This window comes from Pristis pectinata, chromosome 5 (genome assembly GCF_009764475.1).
Source record: "Pristis pectinata isolate sPriPec2 chromosome 5, sPriPec2.1.pri, whole genome shotgun sequence".
Taxonomy (NCBI): domain Eukaryota; kingdom Metazoa; phylum Chordata; class Chondrichthyes; order Rhinopristiformes; family Pristidae; genus Pristis; species Pristis pectinata.
The window spans coordinates 47,133,988-47,160,374 of record NC_067409.1 but is presented as its reverse complement, the minus strand read 5'-3'; the positions used below and the strand labels follow the sequence as shown (position 1 = coordinate 47,160,374).

Genomic DNA, 26,387 nt, shown 5'->3' with positions numbered 1-26,387 from the left:
TTTGCACAAAATGATTTTTCACAGGGAGAGAAAATATTATTAGGGTTATGATGAAATTCACTTAATTAGTGGAGGGCAATATGCCTTTGTGTAATCATTCAAAACAAGAAAGATGCTCTATTTTCAACATCTGAGATGATGTGGCTTGACTGAAACAGTAATTTCTGCTAAACTGCTCCAGTATGATAATCTGCTCCAGTATGACAATCTGCTCACAGCTTTTGCTGCCTGATTGTTTAGTGACATTTAAACTGACTTCAGAATTTATTTTAGATTTGACTCCCTCCATGTGTCTGTAAGTTTATGTGTTGCCACTGACTGTTTGTAGCCAGAATATGGACTGATGACATTCAAATGCAATGTGTGTAAGGTGTTCTGCATAGCTAAGTAATGTAAACAAAATTAATTTGTATTTAATTTGTAAATAATAAGTCTAATTAATTGCTTATCAGTTAAAGTCTACAGGGAAATTCAATACTTAATAACAATAACATATTGCCTCCAAAGCCCTTTTGAAAAATCTATGAATATATTGTTAAAATAACAGTTTTTAGTAGAAAACTGGTAGGGCAAAATTATATTTCAAAGTGTGACCATCCTGTTTTTCATCTATCCACAATATATTTTTCACTGTCATATAAATTCCCAATAATAAACTGCAAATTGTTTCTCAACAAAGTAACTAAATTAATTCTCTTTCAATGCTGACACCATTAAACATTTCTGTCTCTAATTACAATGTCATTAAACAAACAAAGACAAGGATGAATAAAGTGACTGAAAAAATGAACAATGTGCATTTTGCAAATTAATGACTATCAAGGATATTCTCGTCCTGAAGTTTAAATGACATTTGTGAGGCATTTAAGTTGTGGTACAGTAGTTTATGAGTGAAATGAACCAACTGCCTTGTAATTCATTATTCTTCATTTAAGCTCTATATGCTTGTGTGGTGAAGATTAGGATTAATACACGCAGAAATTATTGTGTATATATTCAAAGTGTAAGACATCTGTCTAAAGTGCTTGTTGCATTGATTTAATAGTATAGTTATTAAAGATCAATAACAATCTTGTGATACCTAATAATTTTTTACATGCAACTTTATATTAATGACTGCATTAGCTGCATTGAAACTGTTCAAACCTCCTGATTTATTGTGTGCGGCTATGTAAAATGACATAAACTACATCCTTCATACATGAATTGACTGCCATGATTTTTTTTCCTTATTCAGCCCCAACAACAACTAATGTTTATCCTCAATAATAATGTCCAAGTAATAAAGCTTGGGTTTGGCAAACATTTTTATTATTAATGTCTCCTAAATGCAGCTGCCTCGGGAGACCTCTTTTTGCTCTGACGTCTGCCTTGTATGTCACAGCTAGGCTTCTATTGCTCAGTTATGTAGATAAACTGCCAAAAAAGGAGGACCATCGACAATGGCCCAATTTTACAAAATGTAGTAGGTGCTGAGGATCAGTTATATCTGTTATCATTTCAAAAGTATGCAAAGAAGGAAAAAAAGTCTCTTGCACCATGTGGACTTATATTTATGAATTAATCTCAATCCTAAATTTTAGGGAAGCAAATGGTTAAGAAAATGCTCTTTGTATTGCCATGAGACCTGGGTTAAGTAATAACTTTTGCTTTTAATTGAAAATTGTTCATATCAATCTGAAAAGCAAACACATTAGTTCTACTATAGTCAGACCCAGTCAAACAGCAGTGTGATGGCAATAAATTTTAAATTATCACTCGAAATGATATGAACATAGCAATTAGAAGTGGGAGTTGGCCACTTGGCTGCTTGAGCCAGCTCTGCCATTTATTAAGACCGTGGGTGACCTGATTATGAGTTCAACCCTGCATTCCAGTCTATCAAAGAATCATAGAATTGTAGAATTGTGCAGCACAGTCATGGGCTCTTTCGTCCCATCTCAATCCATGCCGACTGTGATGCCTATCTATGTTAATCCTATTTGCCTGGATTAGGCTCATATCCCTCTATGCCTTTCCTATCTAAGTAACTGTCCAAATGCCCTCTAGGCATCATTATATCTGTCACTATGACCTTTCCTGGCAGCTCATTCCAGATAATCACCATACTCTCTGTGAAAAACTTATCCCTCAGATCTCCTTTCAATTTCTCCCCTCTCACCTTAAACCTGTGCCCTGTAGTTCTAGATTCCCCGCCGTGAGACAAAGACTTTGACTTTCGATCCTACCTGTGCCATTCATAATTTTAATAAACCTCAATAAGATTGCACCTCAGTCTCCCTACGTTACAGTGAGAATAAACCCACCCTATCCAATCTCTCCTTCTAACTACAGTCCTCCATTCTAGGCAGCAGCCTGGTAAACCTCTTCTGTACTCTCTCTGTTGTTACTACATCTTGCATGATGTACGGTGATCAGAACTGTACATGATACTCCAAGTGCTGTCTAACAGCTGCAACATGATATCCCAATTTTTATACTCAATGCCTCCATCCAAGAAGGCAAGCATATCAAATGCCTCCTTCATTACCCTATCCACCTGTGTCACCACTTTCAGGGAACCATGGACTTTATAAGATATCTTTATTAGTCACATGTACATCGAAATACACAGTGAAATGCATCTTTTGCGTAGAGTGTTCTGGGGGCAGCCCACAAGTGTCACCACGCTTCCGGTACCAACAGAACATGCCCATAATGTCCTAACCGGTACGTCTTTGGAATGTGGGAGGAAACCGGAGCACCTGGAGGAATCCCACGCAGACACAGGGAGAATGTACAAATCCCTTACAGGCAGTGGCCGGAATTGAACCCGGGTCGCTGGCACTGTAACCTTAAACCTGAAACCTGTGTCCTGTAGTTCTAGATTCCCTGCTGTGGGACAAAGACTTTGACTTTCGATCCTATCTGCGCTAACCACGACACTACCGTGCCTGCCCCCATGGCCCCTCTGTATATCAGTGCTCCTAAGGTTCCTGCCGTTTACCCTATATGTCTACCAAAATTTGACTTCCCAAAGTGCATTACCTCACAGTTGTCTGGATTAAATTCCATCTGCCACTGTTCCTCCCAATTTTCCAGCTGATTTATGTTCTGCTGTATTCTTAAACAACCTTCTTTGCTCTCTGTGACTCCAGCAATTTTCGTGTCATCTGCAAACTTACTAGTTAGACCACAGATATTCTCATCCAAGTCATTTATGTATGTTACAAACAACAATATTTGTTTATTGATCCCTGTGGTACACTATTTGCCACAGACTTACAGTCAGAAAAACATCCATCCACCAGTACCCTCTGCCTCCATTCACCAAGTCAAAGGTTAGAGACAAAAGAGTCTGCGGATGCTGGAATATGGAGCAAACCAAACTGCTGGAGGAATTCAGTGGGTTGAGCAGTATCTGTGGAGGGAGAGGAATTGTTGATGCTTCAGATTGTGACCCTGCATCAAGACATTGACAATTCCTTTCCCCCCGTAAATGCTGCTCGGCCCGTTGAGTTCCTCCAGCAGTTTATTTTAGATCCAGTTTGCCAACACACCTCGGATCTCTTGTACCTTAACCTTCTGGACCAGCCTAACATGCAGGGCCTTGTCAAAAGTCTTACTGAAGTCCACATAAACCACGTCTGCTGCTTTGACTTTCTACTTACGTCCTCAAAACCTCAAGCAGATATGTGAGACATAATCTCCCCTGCACTAAACCATGTTGACTTCTCCTAATCAGTCCCTGCCTTTAATAAATCCTGTCCCTTAGAATTCCAATAATTTTTCTACTGTTGATGTAAGGCTCCTTGGCCTGTAGTTTTCAGGCTTGTCCCTTTGTTGATATTTGTTGATTGATCCCTGATCTTTGGAACATCAGCTATCCTCTGGGCTTCTCGTACCTCACCCATGGCTAACGAAGATGCAAAAACCTCCGTCAGAGCCCCAGCAATCTACTCCCTTGCTTCCGATAGCATCCTGGGATAGATCCCGTCAGACTCTGGTAACCTTTCAACCCTTTGATACCAAGATTTGATCTACATCTGCCTTTAAATATATTCCAAAACTCAGCTACAACAATCATTTGAGGATATGAGTTCCTAAGACTCATAATTGTCAAAGAGCAAAAGTAGGTCTCATCTCTGGCTTAGTTGGGCAACCCTTGTTCCAGGAAATTAAGGTACTGTTAAATAAACAATATTTGTTACATTAAAAATTTCTGTTGCATTTTATAATTCTAACCTTACCATGCTGCTTGTCAAGCTTGGTGATTTTTACAACATACGTTTTTCCTGGTGAAACATCTTGAAGGGAGAAGAAATAAAATATGCAAATTGCTCTTGATTAAATATATTCTGTCAACATATTGAAAAAAAAACTCAGGAGAATTAGATTCTGTTCTGAGGATTTTGATGTTTCTTGGTGCTATTGACTGACCAGCATATGTAAAAATAATTAGCTTTTCTAGAAGGACAGATACTTGTAAAGAAAAAATTGTGCATGAATAATCTCAGTCTCCGCCAACTCTCTTCTTGACCTGGGCAATCAGGGATATGCAAGGAAGCAACATTTTCATAAGGTGCCTCGAGCAAGGGACTACAAACTGATAATAGAGCAACATTTCTTTCTGTCACTCAGAAATGGATCCTGATGGTACTCAACTTAAGTTTTGATTGGCATTGTTGTACTGCAAGTTTAAGCCAATTTAGCCTGACAATGATATGGAACAGGAAGAGCTGAGTTATGCTGCAATCTCCACAGTGCATCTCCAAACATTAGTTACACTTCTTTTAGCATTAGTGGTCATCTGACATCTCGTGTGCAGATGAATGGTGGCAGATTACTTGCTCTAGGTGGCGCCACACCACTGGTCACAATCAAATGTCATGTCTGCCCTGCCATTCAATATGATCATGGTTGAACCGTCCAAGGCCTCAATCCTCTTCTGCGGAGTTCCCCACAGCCCTCAGCTCCCTGATCTTTAAAAAAAAGTAAATACCTCCACTTTAAATACTTCCAGTGACCCACTTTCCACACCCTCTGTGGTGGAGAATTCCAGAGATCCATCACACTCATCGAGAAAAAATTCCTTTCACACGTTATTTTTAACCAGATCCCTTATCTTGACTCATTGTTCGAGAATCTCCCACCAGTGGAAATATCTCAACTCTGTCATGCCCCCTTAGGATCTTGCCTGTATCAATAAGATCACCTCTCATTCTTCTAATCTCCAAAAGAATACAGATCCAACTTCTTTAACTACTCATGACTGGACAACCATCTCATCCCAGAAATTAGTGTGGTGAATCTCTTTTGGACCTTCCTGAATAAGGTGATCAAAACTGTGCACAGCAGCACACTGTACGATAGTAACAATACTTCCCTATTTCTAAACTCTACCCCTTTGCAACAAGAGACAAAATGTCATTGGTCTTCTTAACTACTGGTTGCACCTGCCTACCAACATTTTTGTGATTCTTACACAAGAAAACCTAGATTCCTCTGTATTCCACTCATTGGCAACCTCTCACCATTTGGATAATAGTTTACCTTTTGATTCTTCTTACTGAAGTACAGGACATCAAGATTTCCCCACATGAAATCAAATTTTCCTAGATTTTGCTCATTCACTCGACCTACCTATAATGTGTAAACAGAACTAAAATATCCTATTGCAGCATGACATCCAACCTACTTTCCTATCATTGATAAATTTAGATACCTTATACTCTGTCTGCCCTTTCAGGTCATTAACATAAATAGTAAATAATTGTGGGTCAAGAACTGATCCTTGGAGCTCTCCACTAGTTAAATCCTTCCAGCCTCAAAAGAAACCCTTCATTCTGACTTTGTCTCAATGTGGTAACCAATATTCAATCCAAGCTAATACAAATCCTCCAATACTATGCTTTCTTATTTTGGGCTCCAGATATTGGCTGCAACTGGGTGGAATGTGCCATAGTGTATGGACATCAGTTTGTTTTTTCAAAATAAATGTGCTTTTTAATACATTGATCAACTTAACTTACTCTCAAAAATACAATAACAAATACTAACAGTAGATGTCTGTAAGATCACTTAAATTTAAATGTAACTTACATATATAAAAGTGAAACTGTGTTTCTGCAGGTCAACTTACATTTCAATTCAAGCCTTATGAAGTCTGTGTTACCCAGATTTTCGAGGAATACTCCATAAGGTGCTGAGGTCTTGAAGTAAAATGAGATGTCAGCGCTGGTCTCTCCATGGAAAGTTGAGAAGTGGAGATAAGAGGAAGGGGTATTGAATGAGGCAGCATTCCAATAGTTTCCTAATTGGAGAAAAACAAGGAGAGAGAGGTGGAAATGACCTGGCTGATTTGACAAGTTGCCGTAAGTAATAAGAGTTGAAGTTATGGAACAGCTGGTGCATTGATAAAGTGTCAAAGCTTTCCAAAAATCTCATCACTTATGAAACAAAAAGATCATTTCTTGCATAGGAGAAATTAACCTCTTGCTTAGTCATTGATTGCATCATTTCCATAACAAAGTATATGTCGGTGCACAATTCTTGGTGAGGGAGTGCTGTCACCTACAATAAATAAGTAGTGACTACTTGCTATGGATGGTGGACTCAATTCATTACTGGAGACTGGAAAGTTTAAGGAGGTAAACCACTTTGGCAGGTGATTCACACACAGACACAATTTAATACATTCAACACGAACAACATGTGCTGTTACTGTGATACAGGCACACAAAGATCTGTGCAAAAGCATAACAAATGAAGATTTTAAGGTGAGTTCTTTGCACAGAGTAACAACCATGCTTCAAAAATTCCTTTAAACAGTCTAATTAGACAAAATTAAGTTATGTGGCAATTGGAGTAAGTTTAAGCAGAGAGTTAGAGACTGACATTGTAAAACCCAAGGAAGTGTATGAGTGGATTTCTCCAGTAATCAATTTAATTAAGTCTCCAATTTAGATGTTACAGAAATGGCAGGGTATGTGAATTTGAGTCATAATTACAGGGTTGAGAAAATAGAGCATATTTAAAAATAATTCTGCAGAGTTACCCTATGGAAGCCTGCTCGATTAACTATTATTCATTTATGAACCAAGACAATAGGGTATTTACCGATGGAGGAGGGACCTCTAAGGAAAGTCCCCAAATGCATACATGTACACACGTGCTCTATCAAAGGTTATCAGTGAACATCAAACCAACCAAGGCCAGCTAACACACTTGGTTGACAGCCATTTTTAGCTTACAAACCTGAATAGTATATCAGAAAATGCATTTACTTAATGATTCAAGAAACTCACTTTTTTTTTGCTTAAAAAGCTAATTGAAGTAATCTATTTCAACTGACAATGCCATACCAAAATGGTATGACGAGTGACCTAAATTCATGCACCTGAAGACCAGTTTTGCAGGAGCAACACTGGTGCATTTAATGGATCTTAGTCTGGTAATGATGCAACAGTTTCATCAGTTCCACATAAGCGTAATCAAGCATTGAAGTTCATCCCTCTCTGGTTAACATACTTGTTGCACAATACACATTTGTCACTGTCAGAGAAACAAGCATTTTGCGCAGCCCTTTAACAACAGGAAAATCACTGAACAAAAACTGTGAAAAGAAGTTAAACAACCTAAAATCCAATCTGATGTCAAACAGTAGTTTAAGACAATTGGAATAAACTAATTAAACTGTTCCTTGTCAGATAAAGTTCAATTGGGCTTTCAGAGAACAACAGTTGCCATTTTGAAAATGAGGGATAAAGTTGAGAATTATTAACTCATCAACTGGGTAAAGTGGAAGCTATTAATATAATAATGGCTATAATGGATCTGAAGTGGATATCATTAGTAAGCCAACTGACATCAATATAATATTTCAGGAGCTTTTTAAAAGTGTGAATTAATTATAAGTTAATCCTGTCAAATCAAAACTCTGCAGTTTCTTTTAAAAGAAATATAATTTAGTACTAAAGTCGCCAATAGAAAAGGCCAAGTGCTTCAACCCAGCCTGCAAGAGATAGAGTGAGGAACCCAAAGTGGCCCCAAATTATCAAAGGGGGTGTGGGTGGGGCAACCCTACTGTATATTTTGTTTACCCAGCTAAACTGGTGCCCAGTACACTAGGAGCACAATAACCAAGATTACAGACATAGAAACAGAAAATCCTGGAAACACTCAGCAGGTCAGGCAATGTCTGTGAAAAAGGAAACTTACTTCTAATATCTGCATGTAACACCTGTCCTTTTAGCTTTAATGCTGTTTCCCTTTCCACAGATACTGCCTGACCTATTGAGTGTTTACAGCATTTTCTTTTTTATTTCATATTTCCAGCATCTGCAGTCTTTTCATTGAGATTACCAAAATGATTTGAAATGGGAATATCTCCATAGTAAAACAACAGTATTTTTTGCAGTATTTTGGTTGTTGTGTTTCTAGTAGCAACAGGCAATGAGGATGAATAATTAAAAATACGTGTTAAGTTTTGAAGCGTTTGCTCTCTCTTTCAGTGGTTCATGCCTACTCAGTGATTTCTGTATAGAAAGAAAAATGAGAATGAAATGGGGATGTGAGCCCAATAAAGATATCACCTGTTTTCACATAAGAAGATGAAAAAGTACAAAGCAGCTGAAAATAAGGAAAAGTAAACAACTTAGTGGTCTTCATATGTAAAGGTAGTAGATACCCAGTGCTCAAAACAAAATCCTGTAAAAAATTTAACATAGATTGAAAGGGGCCTCTAATAGGCTGATGGGAAGGGAAATATAACAACACATTACTAATAGAGGAGGATTGCTCAGGGTATATAAAGTAATTGTCACTCTTCTAACAAAGCCCAATGTACAACAAGGAACAACACTGCGTTATCTTTTGCAGCCCCTGGGACTCGATATTGGATTAAACAATTTCAGATAACCTGACTTTCCAGTTTACATCAGAATTGGCAAGTTGTGATGGAAAGTCATCAATCCGTAATGTTAACTCAGTTTTTCTCTGTCCACAGATGTCACCAGAGCAGCTGAGTATTTCCAGCATTCTCTTTTATTTCAGACTTTGGCAACTGCGGTGTGTTATATCACAGTTCCAGAATTGATTCTTCCTCAGTCCACTGCCCTCATTCATCTCCTTCCATTAACATCGCTTCTAGACAGATCATCTACAATTAACAAGCCTTCTCTCCCCTCCATCAGTTGGCATCACTGCCACTGCATCACAACCTCTCTTCGTCTCCAACCTATCACTGACGTTCCCTCTGTTCTCTCCACCTCTCCCCTTCTCTGCAAGTTAAAACATGCTTGCTTTGTAACTTTACTGAGTTCTGCAAAAAGACCATTGACCTGAAACTTTAATTGTCCTAATGTCAGGACAGTCAGGGTCTCAACCCAAAACATGGACCATCCCTTTGCTTTCACTGATGCTGCTTGACCTGCTGAGATCTTCCGGCAGATTGTTTTTTGCTCCATATTCCAGCACCTTCAGTCTCATGTCCCTCTCTCTGAAACTCTTGTTTTTTTCTCTCTGCAGATGCTGCCTGGCCTGTTGAGTGTTTCCAGCATGTTCTGTTATTACTTCAGTTCTGTTATTATTTCTTTGCTTTTCATATATTATTTTTCATAGTGGTGCAGATAGTCGAACTGCTGCTTCACAGCTCCAACAAATGGGGTTCAATTCTGACCAACAGTGCTGTCTGTGTGGAGTTTGCATGTTCTTTCGCGGTGTGGTCGTGTGAGTTTCCCCCGGGTGCTCCAGTTACCCCCCACATACTGGGCTTTAAATGGTAGAAAATTAGATTTTATTAGTCCTGGAGGTTTTGAGAAATACTTTGGTGCCAGGATTGATCCATTAATAGGGTGTTCCAGTGATAATTGGATAAATAGGATCGAGTTATAGAGTAGAAATCTTGTCAGGGTTGGTAGATTAATTGGCCACAGTATAATGCCCCAAGGGTATAGATGAATGGTAGAATCTGGGGGCAGTTGATGGAAAATGGGGAGAATACAATGAGTTAGGGTAGGATTAGTATAAAAATGGGTACATAAAGGGCAGCACATACTCAGTAGGCGGAAAGGCCTTTTCTGTGCTGTACTTTTCTCTAACTCTATCACATTTGAGTGATGTGGCACTTTGGTTATCGTACTTAATATCTACTTAATGAAAAGAACCCAAGAAATTGAAAAAAGGGCCCTTAATTATATTTTGGATCTAAAATATAAAATAATGTTTTCAAATTTTGTCACTGGGATCAAGTCCTATCTATAATAAAAGTTTGTAATGAAAATAGAAGTTTAGAATAAAAGTTTATAAAATTAGTTCATAAAATTATGAAAGGCATTGATAGGGTAGACAGTCAGAATCTTTTTCCCAGGGTAGAAATGTCAAGTACAAGAGGAGACACGTTCTAAAGGAATGTGCAGCGAGAGTGGTGGGTACCTGGAATGGGCTGCCAGGGGTAATAGTGAAACAGGTAAAATAGTGGTGTTTAAGAGGCTGTTAGACATATGAATAAGGAAGGAATGGAGGGATATGGATCATCTACAGACAGAAGGGATTTAGTTTAATTTGGCATTGTGTTCGGTGCAGACATCATGGGCTGAAGGGGCAGTTCCTGTGCTGTATTGTTCTATGTTCCATTGTATAAAATAGTTCTAAATCTAATTTAGAGCCTTGCAGATGTATGAAAATAATAGGATTGTAAATTCATCCACACGTCCTTAAACCCAAGTCTACAATTTTAGGAGGTGAAAAAACTGTGGGCAAGAAGTGGTAAAAGAGACGCTCACATTTTCTTTGTTCCATGCTAAAGATAGAAATGTGCCTCAGAGAGGTACATTGTATAATATGGCTTGAGGTTCTGAGCTGAAATCACTGGATGGATTTTAGGCACCTGCATTCCAATTGCACAACTTTATCTAATGGGAGTACATTTGAAAACTGAGTGTGGAAAATGTTCAATCCAGTAAAATGAATTGATGGAAAATCCTGCAAAGCCCCTGAAGCTGAATTTCTGTTTCACCAAACAAAATTTTGCTCCTGGGAATAAATGCTAGAATCCCCACTTGCAACCTTGAAACCAGCTCCATTGTGGCTTTTAAAAATAACCACAGTGTGTAATACTTCTGCATGATGTATGGAGGAAGGGATTCTGCTGTTATTCTTGATTAAGATCAGTCCATTCTTATTGCAAATGACAGATGCGATGTTGAAAACAACACCGCCCGCGTGCTTCAGTCGACAAATAATGTTCACACAAAAATCACAGTAACTGACAGCCAACATGTGATGGCCTGGAAAGAACAGAATTAGTAAATGCTACATTAATTTGATTAATGGTCTTCAAGCTGGTGTGGTGTCATGTGCCTATACATCTTTCCAACCCAACTCTCTCATATTATGTATCACATAATTTACAAAACAACTTTTCTCATAGATAAATTTTATTATTATTAATTCTCCCCTTGCTTGGAGATTATGAATGAGATATAGACCAGAGATACAAGCCATTGCCCTTTATTGTCACTTATTTATGCAGGAGACTTGGCTGTGAATGGTAGTTATTTCATCATAGTGTGACCATCATAGTACATCATCACTCATTTTCGACAGTCCCACTCTTCATCGAAGCCCACTGGACAATTAGCAAGAACTGTTCCTTCAGCATTTTGTGTGTGTTGCAGCAAGAATAGGAAGTTAGTGTATTTTCCCTCTTCTAGCTCTTAGTGTGTTGAGACTAATTATAGCACCACTATTATTGGCCCAGAAACCCAGCATGTTTTTTAAAACACGTTGAATTTATTGTTGGTGAAAGGGTGTCAATAATGTGCCTTTTCAAGTCTTTCAGAGACTTGGTAAACTATGTGGTGCATAATAACTGATGAGTCAAAACAATTTCTCTCACACTAGTTAAGGCAAATAAACTGATTGGACAAAATCCCTTTTCTAACTTGAAGAAGATTCCCAGCAGAATTCTCTCACTTTTGCTTCCACAAGCTTGCCAGTGATGTGTTATTATATCTAGCTTACTTCTGCGCTTCAGCCATTCAGAAGCAATACAAAACAAAACAAAATTTAAAAAGCTAAAACATAAAATCAAATTTTTGACATGTACTGAAGAGCCTTGCAGCCAATCCACTCTGTTGGAATTAAGGGTGAACTGTGCCAGCTCCAATCAGGTCAGAGCAGTCAGAGAAACACGTAGCAAACTGCTGAGTACAACTTGAAGACAACTGCACTCTTGTGCAGAAATCCCCAAATTACTGAGGTTATGCGGGGAAATCTCAGCAATTTTGTGGGGAAATGCCAACATTTTTCCATAAAATCCTGTCTGAAGCGCTGAATTTTCCTGATTATTAAAATGATCATTATATTATTATTATATACTGAAATATTATGCTGAAATGGGATTATGTCCTGGAATTTGTGCATGCACTATCACACATGGATGTGTTGGACTCTCTCATAGATTCAGAAGGCTATAGAGAGTCCAGTACTGGAGGGCAATCTCGCAGAAATTCCTAACATCACACTGGGGAATTACCTCTTGGATCCTGCACTGGTCAGGCCTATAACGGGTTCAAAGACCCCAATGATTTCAATGGGGATTGTTGAGCAAAGGATTAGAAGATGAAGTGAAAAGTAAATTCCATTTGTAAAATTATATACCTTACTTTCATGTATTTACTTCTACATGTGTTTTTTGGGGAGTTAAATTAAATAAATTAAAATATTATAATTTTTATTATTTTCATTATTTTGTTTAATTTTAATTGGTTTTGAATGCTTCTAAATGTGAGAGACATTTAAAAATTATTAAAATCAATTGCAGGTTTTAGAGCTGGTAGAGCCTGCCTCTGTCTGAGGTGATGTTGCCACTGAGGCTACACCACTGAATTCTGGGGTACTTCAGGCCTGCAAAATAGGCTGTCAGTTCCGAAACAAGGCAAATGCAGGTACAGAGGGACTACTGGTAGCAAGTCCTGGCAGGACACCAGGTTAGCAAGTTCTGGCCCAATATCTCATTGTTCTTAAGCTGTTATAGTTCCTTGTTTTTGAAAACACATGAAACTACACAATTCTTGACTATGTTATCCAGCAGAGCGTCATGCCAGAATTCAAAAACTATAGCCAATTTTCTCAAATGGCTTTCTAGAACAAACTATCATTTTATACACTGTACTGAGATCTGACCATGAAAAGGTCTCCACTTCCAGTTTGTCTGGGTCAATGTCTATGGACATTCTATGTTATTGTTGCATTCAAACAGCCTACCACTCATGTTCCGGGAATCATAGTTAGGAAGAATCAGAAAAGAATCCAACCTGAACCATGTCCAAATTCCTATTTTTTTGTCTCTTTATGTTTCCTTAAAGTTTAGTTTTACCTTTCTTTTGGCTTTTTTTTATTGATTGTCCCTTTTCTACTTACTCTCTCTATCTCACATGTTTGCAGATATGCACCTTCTGTTCTAGAGCCATTAGAATAACATTTTTTGATTTGCTCTATTTATGTCTAATATTCTATAATTGGGTAATTAGGGATTAATTTTAAGATTTTGTTTTATCAATACCTGTAACCACCTGGTAGTACAACATTAATGAGTGAATATAGCAGCAATCCTTGAGAAATTGTGAGGTAAAATGTATTCACTTGGAGGAATGAGAATTCTGGACACAAAGCAGTATGAAAATGGAAGTCATAGGACCAATGGATAAAACTGGTCAAGTTTGCTTTTATAATGCAGAAACAGGAATATTCAGAATTTTAAGCTGTTAACAAAATAAGGTATCTTTAAAATAACATATTATCCCAGGAAATAAGGTGGTATCTTGTGCACAAGATACAGAAAGTCCAAAAAGGTGTAAATTTCTCCCCCTGCATTAAAGTAATTTTGCATGTATGGTGGAAAGAGTAAATAAATCCACCAGAGAGAAGTATAAGAATCAGGCATTTGGGTCAATACAGCATATGTTACCTGAATTGAAAGATTAAAGGACAATAAGGTGGAATTACTAGGGGCACAGGATGAGTTGTCAAGACATACTGTTCACAAGTTTCAAGAGGTTTTGCGACAGGAGTTTAAATGCAAAGAAAATAAAAGTTAAAAGCAGGAAGAATTAATAACATTGTTTCTAGCCTTGTATGAATTTCAAAGCCTTGAATAGCATAGCTCCATAATTAAGAAGAGAGGAAACAGATAGATCAAAAGGACTGTATTCTGTAGCACAATAGCTTAAAGGAGCATAAATATTTCATTCTGAAACTGTGTCTTTGCTGAAGGGTGGTGAACCTATCCAAATATAGACTTCGGTTAGAAGGATTAGGGCAGTCACAAGGACAAGCCATGGAAAATGCATGGATACACACTGTTGGAGTTATACTTGCTTGAATCACTTGTCTGATTTGTTTAACAGTATGTTGTTAAATATGGTAATTGATTAAACTGCTTTTAAAGCCTTTTCTCACCAAGCTGGTTTGCATTATAAATCATGATGTAAATTACAATAATCAGAATAATTTGTTATCAGTGCTACAAAGTAGCAGGGATGGAAGTACAGTAACTGTAGTTTTATCTACCCTGGGCCCAACACATTGAGCTCTCCTGGGCCCAACACATTGATGCAATCATGAAGAAGGCACACCAGGGGCTCTACTTCGTTAGGAGTTTGAAGAGATTTGGTATGTCACCAAAGACTCCTGCAAATTTCTACAGATGTACGGTGGAGAGTATTCTGACTGGTTGCATCACAGCCTGGTATGGAGGCTACAATGCACAGGATCGCAAGAGGCTGCAGAAGGTTGTAGTCTCAGCTAGCTCCATCACGGGCACTACCCTCGCCGCCATCGAGGACATCTTCAAGAGGTGATGCCTTAAGAAGGCGGCATGCATCACTAGTGACCCTCACCATCTCGGAAATGCCCTCTTCTCATTATTACCATCGGGGAGGAGGTACAAGAGCCTGAAGACCTATAGCAGCGATTTAGGAACAGCTCCTTCCCCTCCGCCATCAGGTTTCTGAATGGTCCATGAACCCATGAACACTACCTCTTTATTCCTTTTTTTCGCATTATTTATTTATTCTGTAATTTATAGTAATTTTATGTCTTTGCACTGTACTGCTGCCAATAAACAACAATTTTCATGACATATGTCAGTGATAATCAACCTGATTGTGATTCTGATTTAGAATGACACTCTCATTACCAAAATATAAGAATCAATATTTCTTTAATACAGTGAAAATTTTCAGAAAATCCAAATGTGATGTAACTGTTGTATGGTTTATCTTTTTAACTGAATTCTTTTAATTGATATCTATCACTGTAAGTTATTTTGGCCTTGTACTCACCAGAGTAACACAAAGACTTTAAAAAGGTTAAAATATGAGGACAGCTTGCAAAATCTTGGCTTGTATTCCCTTGAGTTTAGAATCCAACTGAAGTGTTCAAAATGATACTTGCATGTATTTGACAAGTGAATACAAGATTGTTCATGTATATCCTTTCCACACTAAAAAGGGGATAAATATAATGTGATCAATTCCGTATTTGGTGGCCTCCTCCCAGTTAGCAGCAACTTGCTGGAAGGAGTCATTAATAGTGCTATCAAGCGACATTCATGCAACAAGAACCTTTTCATTGATTTACTTTCTGCCAGAACTATTCTGCTCCGGGCCTTATCATGTTGTGATTTAGGACTGAGAGCCAGACGAGACGTGAGAATAGCTGCAATTAACATTGGGGCAGCTTTTGACTCAGTATGGCATCAAGTTGCCTATCAAAATTGAGGTCAGCGGAAGTCAAGAGGGAAATTTTCCTGTACTTTGTACTTAATGATGCAATGTCTTGGGATCTGAATTGACTGAACAGTTATGGAATGCCATACATTGCACATTATTAACCTTAAGAAACCCTTAACATGGAACACAGTGAAATTTTAACTCACTTGTTATCAATGGTCATTAATCTACTTTGTAGTAGGAAAGCTACTTAGAACAGAGCAAAACATGAGTACTATTATACCACCTTTGACTCATATCTACTCTCTTTTGGGATTATAAGCAGAGTAAATATAGCCACAAATGGACAGTTCTACTACATCATTTGTATTGATCCACTTTCAATTTTGTGTTTTTGAAATACATGTGGTATAAGTGAAAAGTGCAGCCTGCTCACTGAATCCTGTTAAGTAGTTGAGATTACTTAAAGACGATAGTCTTATGACTCTTTGGCTGTAGACTGACTGCAGTATAAATGCAATTTCTACAAAATGGAACAAACTGAAGTTATATTTGCTTGGACAAACTAAGGCTATTTCTTGATAGCAAAGGCCCAGATATAACACTATTTTCTTGTTAATACCAAAAATTCAACTGCTAATTGGATATCCAAACGGTATAACCATTCATATAAGACTTTGGAATCTTTTAAAATAAGTAAGATATGGTTATCAATATTACATGATATATAGCCTGATTAAAATAGTTAAACAACAGCTTGTGTAGGGTACATTTCATCAACAGTTATTTGTATCAGTGATGAAAAAAGCAAATTACCAAACACAATTAGAAGCAAACAGGCTAAAGGATTTTGTGGCTGTAATAGAGAAATTGTTTATATACAATTGTAACACTTGATCATTCTTTCATGCTTTCCTCAATGAAGTACCATGTAAAGCATGCACGCTCTTATATAGGTATCTTGAAGAATGAGGCAGATAGTACCATCTCATTGTAACTCCACCGTGAAAATTGTGGCATAGCTATCTTTCGGAAGTGGCAAATTCCACAACCAACAGCTTGGGTCAAAGTAGGTACTTTATGTTTCCACTAAAACGGATGGGCCAAATCCAGCTGAGGGTCCCAGTGCACCATTTGGAAATTGTGAGCTGCCAGGCAACCCTCTGCAAACCATCATCCTTCATGCATCGCCACAACCACTCCTCTGTAAACTAGAGTTACTTCCTATTATCAAAATCCTTACTGTCATATTGTTTTCTGCTAATACCAAAAATCAGAGGGATCCTGGTGGCAAACCTTCTTATGTCAATAACCGAAGCTCAGGACAAAGAGAAAACTGACAGCAACACTCACAAAAGGCTTGTGAAAGCTATGGTAACATCTGGAGGGATAAAAAAAAGGCCTAAGCTATTTACCTATGAAATCTGTGAGCCCTTTCAAAAGCAGTCTAAATCCAGGTCTTTTCAAAGCCTGCCATGGGCTTGGTGCCCAGAAAATCAACAGCCTAGAAATGTGCAAAGCCTATCCCTGCCACTTGTATGAATGCAAACAGAGTCCCAGCCTTTTCAAACTACAGATTACAGCCAAATACATAGTTCAGCCAAAAACTAGTGGGAATGCAGCAGAACTAATCTCTGCTACGATTCCTGAGCTCCACCAGCCTCTGAGGAATATGTTTCCTTGTCCCTCTGATTTTCCTATCCATGCAGAAAGTCTTGAGATAGGTTTTCTACATCACTTATGTTAGCTCCTCATTACCTTGTCCTTTTAATTATCTGTATTTCTTTTCCATGTTAATTCTTTATGTATATCCCAGTAAGGAAAGGCCTTTTTATAACAAACACAAAATTGTAAATCACATTTTTACTTGATCAAGTGAATGTGGTATGCAAATACAGCATTTTAATGGAACTTAATTACATTATACATTAATCAATTACATTCTTATTAACATGTTGTAATGCAGTCTATTTTAGCAACAGTCACTTGAAAGTTAATTGGATTTATCCTGCCAATGTAATTAAATTAGTAACAGTGGTAAACTAGTATTCAGAAAGCCATGGAGTGAAATCAGTATTGACAAACTGTAAATATGAGAACAAGTTGTCTATTTGTAAGAAGCATGAGATTACACCATGCAAGTGTTGATACTGAGAATTCTGATTCAAGCATGTTCCTGAAAATTGTAATATGACAAAAAACCATGACAGCCGCCAAATTCCTCAATTAGGACTCATTATTTTTGTGATGAACGCATACCATCAACTATACATACATATCAGGGCTGGGATTTGTAGAGGCCAGTGCAAAGCAGGAGGAAAACATTTACATAATTACTTGCCATTTTGATGAATTAGAGCTTTTTTCCTACAGGCTGCTTAACTGAACTTTCACAGTGGAAACTGTTAGTTAAATTAATCCTATAAGAGAACACAATATAGGTCAAAAATTGGTTTTATTGTGGCCAATTAGAGAAATGAAAAGCAGGAGTTGAGGAGGTGACTTTCTGGGTGTGATTTCCATTGTAAGTCCCAGGTCACCACCTAAAATAGGCATTAGTTATCATGAAAGTACCAATCACAAGTCTAAAATCTATTTTATATGTTGAATTTTACAAAAAATGGGTAAGGCTTGCACCAGGTCCATAGCCTGTACAGAGATCCTTAACTGGGAGTAAAAGACCAGAGAGAAGTGAAAAATGTGAGCGATTACTGAGTCACCACGCATATGTACCAACTTTCATAGTTATTTATTGGACATCAAGATCTTCCTTTCCCTTAGATTATTTATTTACATATGATATGAGCATTACTGGCAAGGCTAGCATTTATTGCCCATTTCTAAATGCTGTTGAGAAGGTGGTAGTGATTCACCTTATTGAGTCTCTGTAGTTCTTTTCGTGTAGGCATTTCTGCAGTGCTTTTGGGGAGCATGATCCAGGATTGAGATGCTTTGAAGATGAAGGCATGGTAATATCTTTCCAAGTCAGGGAGGTGTGATACCTCAGACTAGGAATATACATCTGTACATTTCTGATACCTCAGATCTAAAATCAGCATCTTCCAGCTTAAATGCCTCACAGCTCCAGCAAATCAGGTTCGATCCTGACCTTGGGTTTGTATGTTCTCTGTGTGCCCATGTGGCTTTCCTCCTGAGTGCTCCAGTTTTCTCCCACATTACAAAGATGTGCTAGAAGGTTAATTGGCCACTGTAAATTGCACAACAGCATAATAAGTGGAAAAATAATCAAAGGGGAGTTGATTGACAAGTGAAAGAGAATAAATTGCTGGGTTAAAGGGAAATAAGAGAGGAATAGGACTGATGGGTTGCTCGGCTGGGAGCCTCCTTCTGGTGGTGATTAAAGTTTTAATATCTGGACAATGGAAAACAGCTTCACCGAGTCTGATTCTAGTCATCAGATAGAGAACCAAGGAGAGATACACATGGAAACATGCCTTTTGGCCCTTCGAGTCCATATTGACTATCAATCATCCGTTTTACACTAATCCTACATTAACTCCATTTTTTATTCTCCCCACATTCTCTTCAACTCCCCAGATTCTACCACTCACCTACATGCTAGGGGTAAATTACAATGACCAATTAACCTACCAACCCATACACATGTAATTTCCCTGTCAGTAGATTGGAAGATGGCAGTATTGGTTGCCGATTTATCTCATGAGTCAGAGGTACTGGGGCTTAAGATCATCCTCTTACAGTTCTTCCGGCTGTTACAATCAAGATGAATATGTCAACTGTATTACATAATACTAAACTAGGACTCTATACTTTTAAGTTAATTTTTTTTTAATATAAAATTTATCAAGCTGAAAGTAAACTAACCGTACCACATTTCTGAGAGTGTCGAATGCACATTGAATGTAGATTTAAGTTAATTGGCAAATGAACCAGATGGCAGATGAGGAGAATTGTTTTTATGCAACAAATTGTTGTGATCTGAAACATGCTGCTTAAATGAATGATTAAAGAAGATTCAATATTACTTTCAAAATTAACTCGTATTTGTATTTGAAAAGGAAAATGTTGCAGGACTACATGAAAGGAACAGAGGAGAGGAACTCCTCTCTTATAGTCTCAATCTTAGACTTTGTCCCTTATAGCCTATTGAATAACAACAGCACAAAATATGTAACCAGGAAAGTAGAATTTACCAAATAATTTTTTTTTAAACAGTCATCGAGACTTTAAAGTTATATAACCATATCAAAAGCTATCATCCCTGTCTACAAAGAATGAAAAGAAATAACTCACAGACACAAAGATTCCAGATGCAGGTTGTTAAAATGGATTGCAAATCTGAAGATATTGAGAATACACATTGATATCTACATTGTGGTTCTAATTGTTAGTAATTCAAAACTTTGAAGGAACAATCAAAGCTTCTGAATCATTAAAGGACAATTACAATACATAAAGCATTTGCTGCATTCTGTTTATGATCAAATTTGAGGGATCATATATACCCATTTTACAGTAAATTGAGGAATCATAGCCAACTCTGGTTAAAATAAGAGCTATCTAATATCGTGCATTACCCGTTGCATACTCGCTGTCAAAGAACTCATCAACTTTGTTGATTCAGACCAAAATATTAGAACATAATTATTAAACATCATAATGTGTATATTTCTTGTCCTTTACTTAGAAATATTTATCGTGGAAGTAGAATTTTAAACTTGATTTGCTTTCTTCAGGTGTAGAATTACACAATAAATGTAAAACAGAATCATTGCAAACAAGAATTTAATATTCAGGAGAACATTAATTTTAAATTAATGGCAAGTTAGCAACACTGACACTTAAAGGTCAATTTGTCAAGAAGAGTTTTGCAAAAAATGCAGCTGCTTTTTGGGCCCTTTAGTACCAATTGTTTCAAATATTGTGCGCAATACACAATTGTGGTGCAATTGGCACTGCTTACCATGTTTCAAGCACAGTTGCACATGTGAAATTTGTGCATGCTACAGGTACACAGAGTGGGTAGATTATGACATCAGTTAGAGGTCATGGAGAGGGACAGAGTGGAAGTAGGTCCTTCAGCCCACTGAAACTGCACTGACCATCAACCAACCACTTAAGTTAATCCTATATTAATTCCATTGTTATTTTCTCCACATTTGCATCAACTCCCCTCAGATTCTTCACTCACCTACACAGTCGGGGCGATTTACAGTAACCAATTAACCTATGAACATACACATCATTGGGATGTGGGAGGAAACTGGAGCATCAGGAAGAAACCCTTGCGGTCATATGAAGAACATGCAAACTCCATGCAAACAGCACCCAATGTCAGGACCGAGCCCAATTGCTGGTGCTGCAAGGCAGTGGTTCAACTGCTGATTTGATGTCAGTACAGCCAAACTGGTCCTCAACCAGGCAGTTACATGCCCAACTTACATGGAGAACCTAATGATTAGCAACAAGAGGGACTCATGTGCACAATTTAAAAGGATGATCAATTACTTCAGGTTGATTTGTAGAAGCAATGGTGGGTGACAAGTACTAAATTCTGTTTGCAGATAGTGTCACATGAAGTGTTGCAGAAGTAAGAATTATGAATTGTCATCTAAGCTTCAGCCAATGTATTTTGTTCATAAAAATGGTGACTTTGTGAACTTCCCTTCAGTGCAGAATGATAGTTAAGATGGGAAAAAGGATCACAGTGCAGGGTGACCAGTTAGAAAATGGAGGTCGCGTGAGGAAGGGCTCTTTCAGGCACACAGTAAAATTAAAAGTGCATTGCCAATGGTAGTCAACATAACATGGGTGTCAACTTCTGTGCTTCTGAATCTTTCTAGACTGTTACAAAGGACATTGGTGCTTTTGGGACAGTACAAATGCTCTAAACTCCAGGGAATCTGAATTTTGCAGGTACCATTCCCTTTGCAACTCCCTGGTCCACTCTTCTGTTCCCACCAACCACCCCACTTCTTATGGCACTTTCCCTTGCAACTGCAGCCAATAAGCACTTCTCTTTTCAGCTCTTCACTTCCTACCGCCCAGGGACCCAAAGAGTCTTCTCAGGTGAAGCAGTGATTCACTTGCACTTCATCCAATCTAATGTGCTGCATTTTGTGTTCATAGTGTGGTCTCCTCAACATTGGAGAAACCAGATGCAGATTGAGTGATCGCTTTGCGGAGCACCTGCATTCAATCTGTAGTGATGACCCCGAGCTTCCTGTGCCTGCCACTTTAATTCTCCATCCCTTTGCTGCTCTGACATCTTGATCTGTGGTCTCCTGCACAGCTACAATGAGGACCAATGCAAACTTGAGGAACAGCACCTTATCTTCCATCCGGGCACGTTGCAGCCTTCTGGATTCAATCTTGAATTGTACAACTTCAGGTAACTTGATTTCTCTGTCTGTGTAAGCTGTTCAGTTACGATATTGGCTCAATTTGCTTTCCCCTTTTCTTCTATTTTGTTTTCCCTTTGGAAGTGAAGGATGTGCCCAGCCTGACTTGCTAGGCATGCCTTCCTGCTCTGCATTTTGCAACTCCTCCATCCTTTTGTCTATGTTCTCACTCTCTAACTACTCCTATTCACTCATTGATCAGACTACAGTTTAGCCCCAAGGTCACCTTGGTTTTACTCTATCAGAGACATTCCCCTCCACACCCCCAACCTCTCTGCAGCTTAATGAGCTTTATTTCTCTCCTTCCCAGCTCTGATGAAGGGCCTTCAAACTGAAACATTAACTCTGTTTTCTCCTTCTGCATATGCAGCCTGACCTGCTGAGTATTTACAGCATTCTCTGATTTTATTTTAGATTTCCAGCATCTGCAATTCTTGTGATTTCCATGGAAACTGAACATAGAGAAAAGTTGACAGGAAAAGAACATGGAGTCTTAAGGACCAGCAGGGCTTATCATGCATGGTTCCACTTACTACAAACACATTGCTTCAAAGGTGACACATTTGAATACTGAAATATTCTATCACTGTCACTGATTTTACTTCCTGAAAATGTAGCTGGTATGTGATCAAACTTGGAGACCAGCGTAAAAGTCACAGCACTTTTATTTTGCAATAGTTTGCTGAGGCCTCCATCATTGAGCTTCACATCAGCTTAAAGGATGGCCATAGAGAGATAAGGGTTATCCACTTTCATCCTTCCTCTGTATTCCAAATCTGAAGCCCCTGAACAAGAGAAGAATGTGCCTATCAAGAACATGCTACCAGCCTCAAAATCACTGAGCAGACCACTAGGATTTTCGTGCAATAACCCTGGAGCTGCCTGTCAGTACACAGTAGAATGGGTCTCCAAGTTCTAAGTCATATGCTGGATGCTCCTTAATATGGGTGCAACTGGAGGTGGGGAAGAAGGAGAAGATGAGAAGGAGGATAGTGGGAAAAGAGAGAAAAAAAGGGGGAAAAGTTGGGAGCCCTTTTCTGGACAGGTGATACAAGACCAACAAATTTGATCATGAACTCAGTCTCTATTCCCAATTCAGCGACATTCCCCACCTTGCATTTCATCCATTGCTGATCACTGCAAGATGGCTTGAACCACAACAGAAGAATAAAAGTCAAATCAATTCGTACCATCCAAAAAGAACATTAGTGAATTAACTTGCCCATTCACTTAACCCCTGTCTCTAACATGCCTTTGATTTGCTGAGCACTCCTATAATTTGCCCCTTCATTGGGTGCAGCTTGGCCTAGAGGCCCCAGGTTCATTCTGCATTCACTTGCCATGAGCAGCAATAGGTTGGACTGACAGGACACATCAAGGTCACTAGTGGAGTTGCAGCGGAGAGATCATGAATGCTGTCATCCAAAGAGAAGGCAGCCAATTCATGTTCCTGGAGCCACAGAGTTGCTCCTACTTTTCTGGATGATGCTTTGGAAATCTATTGATTGTTTGAAGCTTGGATTGCTGGAGTGTTATGATACCAATCAAAATCCTTTTAAACACTTGCAGCCGAAGCTATAACAGCCGCAGACTGAGCTTGTAAAGCTGACAGTCAAAAATAATACTTTGAAATGAGAGCAAAACTATATGGAAAGAAAGAGCTGAATATAGTCCTAACAAAGTGCTTTCATATTCAAATGTATTATAGCAGTTTAAAATATATTTGAGTTCTTTTTCCCTGAATTTTTTTATTGATTAGTTTTTAATCAAGTAATACTGAAGATGAAATTATGTATTTGTGAAACAATCTGATAAAAATTCAATACTAGAAAAGAACATTGCCACCTGACAATGGAGGTAAAATACAACACTAGATTGAATTAACGTTGTATTTGCCCAAACGAATACTTCCAAATGACCTTCAGAATGAATTTTGCTGTAATATTATCCTCGTCTCCAATGAAATTGATTTGATGCCCTTTAGTTCTTTGTTATAGAGTAAACACAGCACATGGCTAATGTATTTCTGAGCTATGTAGATCTGAACGAGTCAACCACTGATTATAATTTGATATTGTAAAATGAGCATACATTAGATATATTTGCCTCTGAAGTACATTGCAAAAAGAATCAGTGGCCATGATTTAATTTGTTCAATTGTTATTGCTGGATAAAAGGGACTCTGTTTTAAGTGAGATAAAAATTATAGACACATGGTATAGAACAATACAGCACAATACAGTACAAACAAAATACAAATTTCTGATGGGAAATGGCCTACTTTATGCAGATTGTTATGTCACAAGATTAAAAACAGAAAATATAATTACAGGAACTGTTTAACACATTGGATTTTCACACTGGGTTAGAAGCTGGTTTGGGCCTGAATATGAAGAACATAATCCAGTAAGGAAGAATTAATCTTGCCAGGAGGAAGTAGATTTTGCTTGAAAAGTGCAATAGCAGAAGGATTCAAAATGCCAGAAAATCAGAACCCATCAGGCAGAAAGATCGCATAGAACACCCAAGAAATCAATCTCAAATCTTTAACATCCCCAGCCTCCTTCACTATATCACGACCTACAACTTTAAATGATTTTAAAACAAAAAAATGCTGGAAATACTCAGAAGGTCAGGCCACATCTGTGGGTAGAGAAGTGGAGCTAATGTTTCAGATCAAAGACCCTTCACCAGATTTATTTCTGATTTCCGGCACCTGCAGTTGATTTTGTTTTTCACCAACTTTATAAGATGATTAAGTTGTGAACAACCAATCTACTTTTTTCATAAGATTTGGGTTAAGACCTTTTTTTAAGCTGTTAGCTCTTTGGAAGTGATGACAATTTTACAGCCATTTACTGGTTTCAATAATAATTATGTAGAAGATACTGATTTCAGTGACAAAGGTACTGATTAGGTGGACTACTCTGTCCTGGATGACGTTGAGATACTTAAGTGAAATTGTGATAGCAAAATCACATATGAGTGATGAACGATTTTTAAGAATTAGTTGGTTAATAACTTGCTGAAGAATTTTATTATTCTGCTCTTCCCTCGCTGCCATGTTGTCAATATGGCTAAACGAGTTAATTTGCTTGTTAACCGTGAAAGTAAAGCTTTAATGATGTGGAATATCGCAAAGGTGCAACTGTTGAAAGACAGGAAAAGAAATTTTGGCTTTTATGTTCAAGATGTTTAATCTCCTCTCATTATAATATACAACACAGAAACAAACCCTTTGGCCCAACTTGTCCATGCTAACCAAGGTACCTACCTGCTAGTTCCATTTGCCTGTGCTTGGCCCGCACCCCTCTAAACCTTTGCTATCATGTACTTGTCAAAATGTCTTTTAAACTTCCCAGTTATACCTGCCTCTCCCACCTCCTCTGGCATATACCAATATATTGTTCCACATACCAACCACCCTCTGTGTGAAAATCTTGCCCCTCAGATGGCCTTTAAATCTTTCCCCTCTCACCTTAAATCTAAGCTTTCTAGTTTTAGACTCCCCTACCTTTGGAAAAAGATTGTGACCATCCATGTTATCTATGCCCCTCATGATTTTATAAATCTCTATAAGGTCACCCCTCAGCCTCCTTCTCTCCAGAGAAAACAGTCCCAGCCTATTCAGTCTCTCCTCTTAACTCAATCCTGGCAACATCCTTGTGAATCTTTTCTGCACCCTCTCTAGCATAAACACATCCTTTCTGTAGCTTGGCGACCACAACTGCACACAATATTCCAGGTGTGGTCTCACCAACATCTTGTACAACTGTAACATAATGTCCAAACTTCTGCACTCAATGCCTTGTCTGATGAAGGCAAGCATCCCATACGCCTTCTTCACTACTCTGGTCTACCTGCATTGCCACTTTCAGAGAACAATGTACTCGTACCCCTAGGTCCATCTGTTCAATAACATTCCCCAGGGCCTCGTCATTCGGTATGCACCGGCCTGGTTCAACTTTCCAAAATGCATCACTTCCCACTTGTCTGAGTTAGATCCTACATGCCATTTCTTTACCCACTTTCTCAGTTGATCTAAATCCTGTTGTAACTTCTTCACTGTGCACCATACTACCAATTTTGGTGTCATAGACACCAACTAATCATGCCACTTATATCCTCATTAAATCATTAATATATATGACAGTTAACAGGGGATCCAGCACTGATCTCTGGGCACACCACTGGTCACAGGCCTCCAATCTGAAAAGAACCCTCCACTACCGCTACCTGCCCTCTAACACCAAGCCAACTTTGTGTCCAATTAACTAGCTCACCCTGG

General features: G+C 38.3%; 1 protein-coding gene across 1 annotated transcript in view; it reads right to left on the bottom strand.

The window, feature by feature from the left end:
• Window positions 1-26,387, bottom strand: part of cntnap2a (contactin associated protein 2a) — a 1,327,865-nt gene that overhangs the window by 189,388 nt on the left and 1,112,090 nt on the right. The window contains 1 exon segment of the mRNA XM_052015905.1: window positions 6,122-6,292. Coding sequence (XP_051871865.1) covers window positions 6,122-6,292 — 171 coding nt within the window.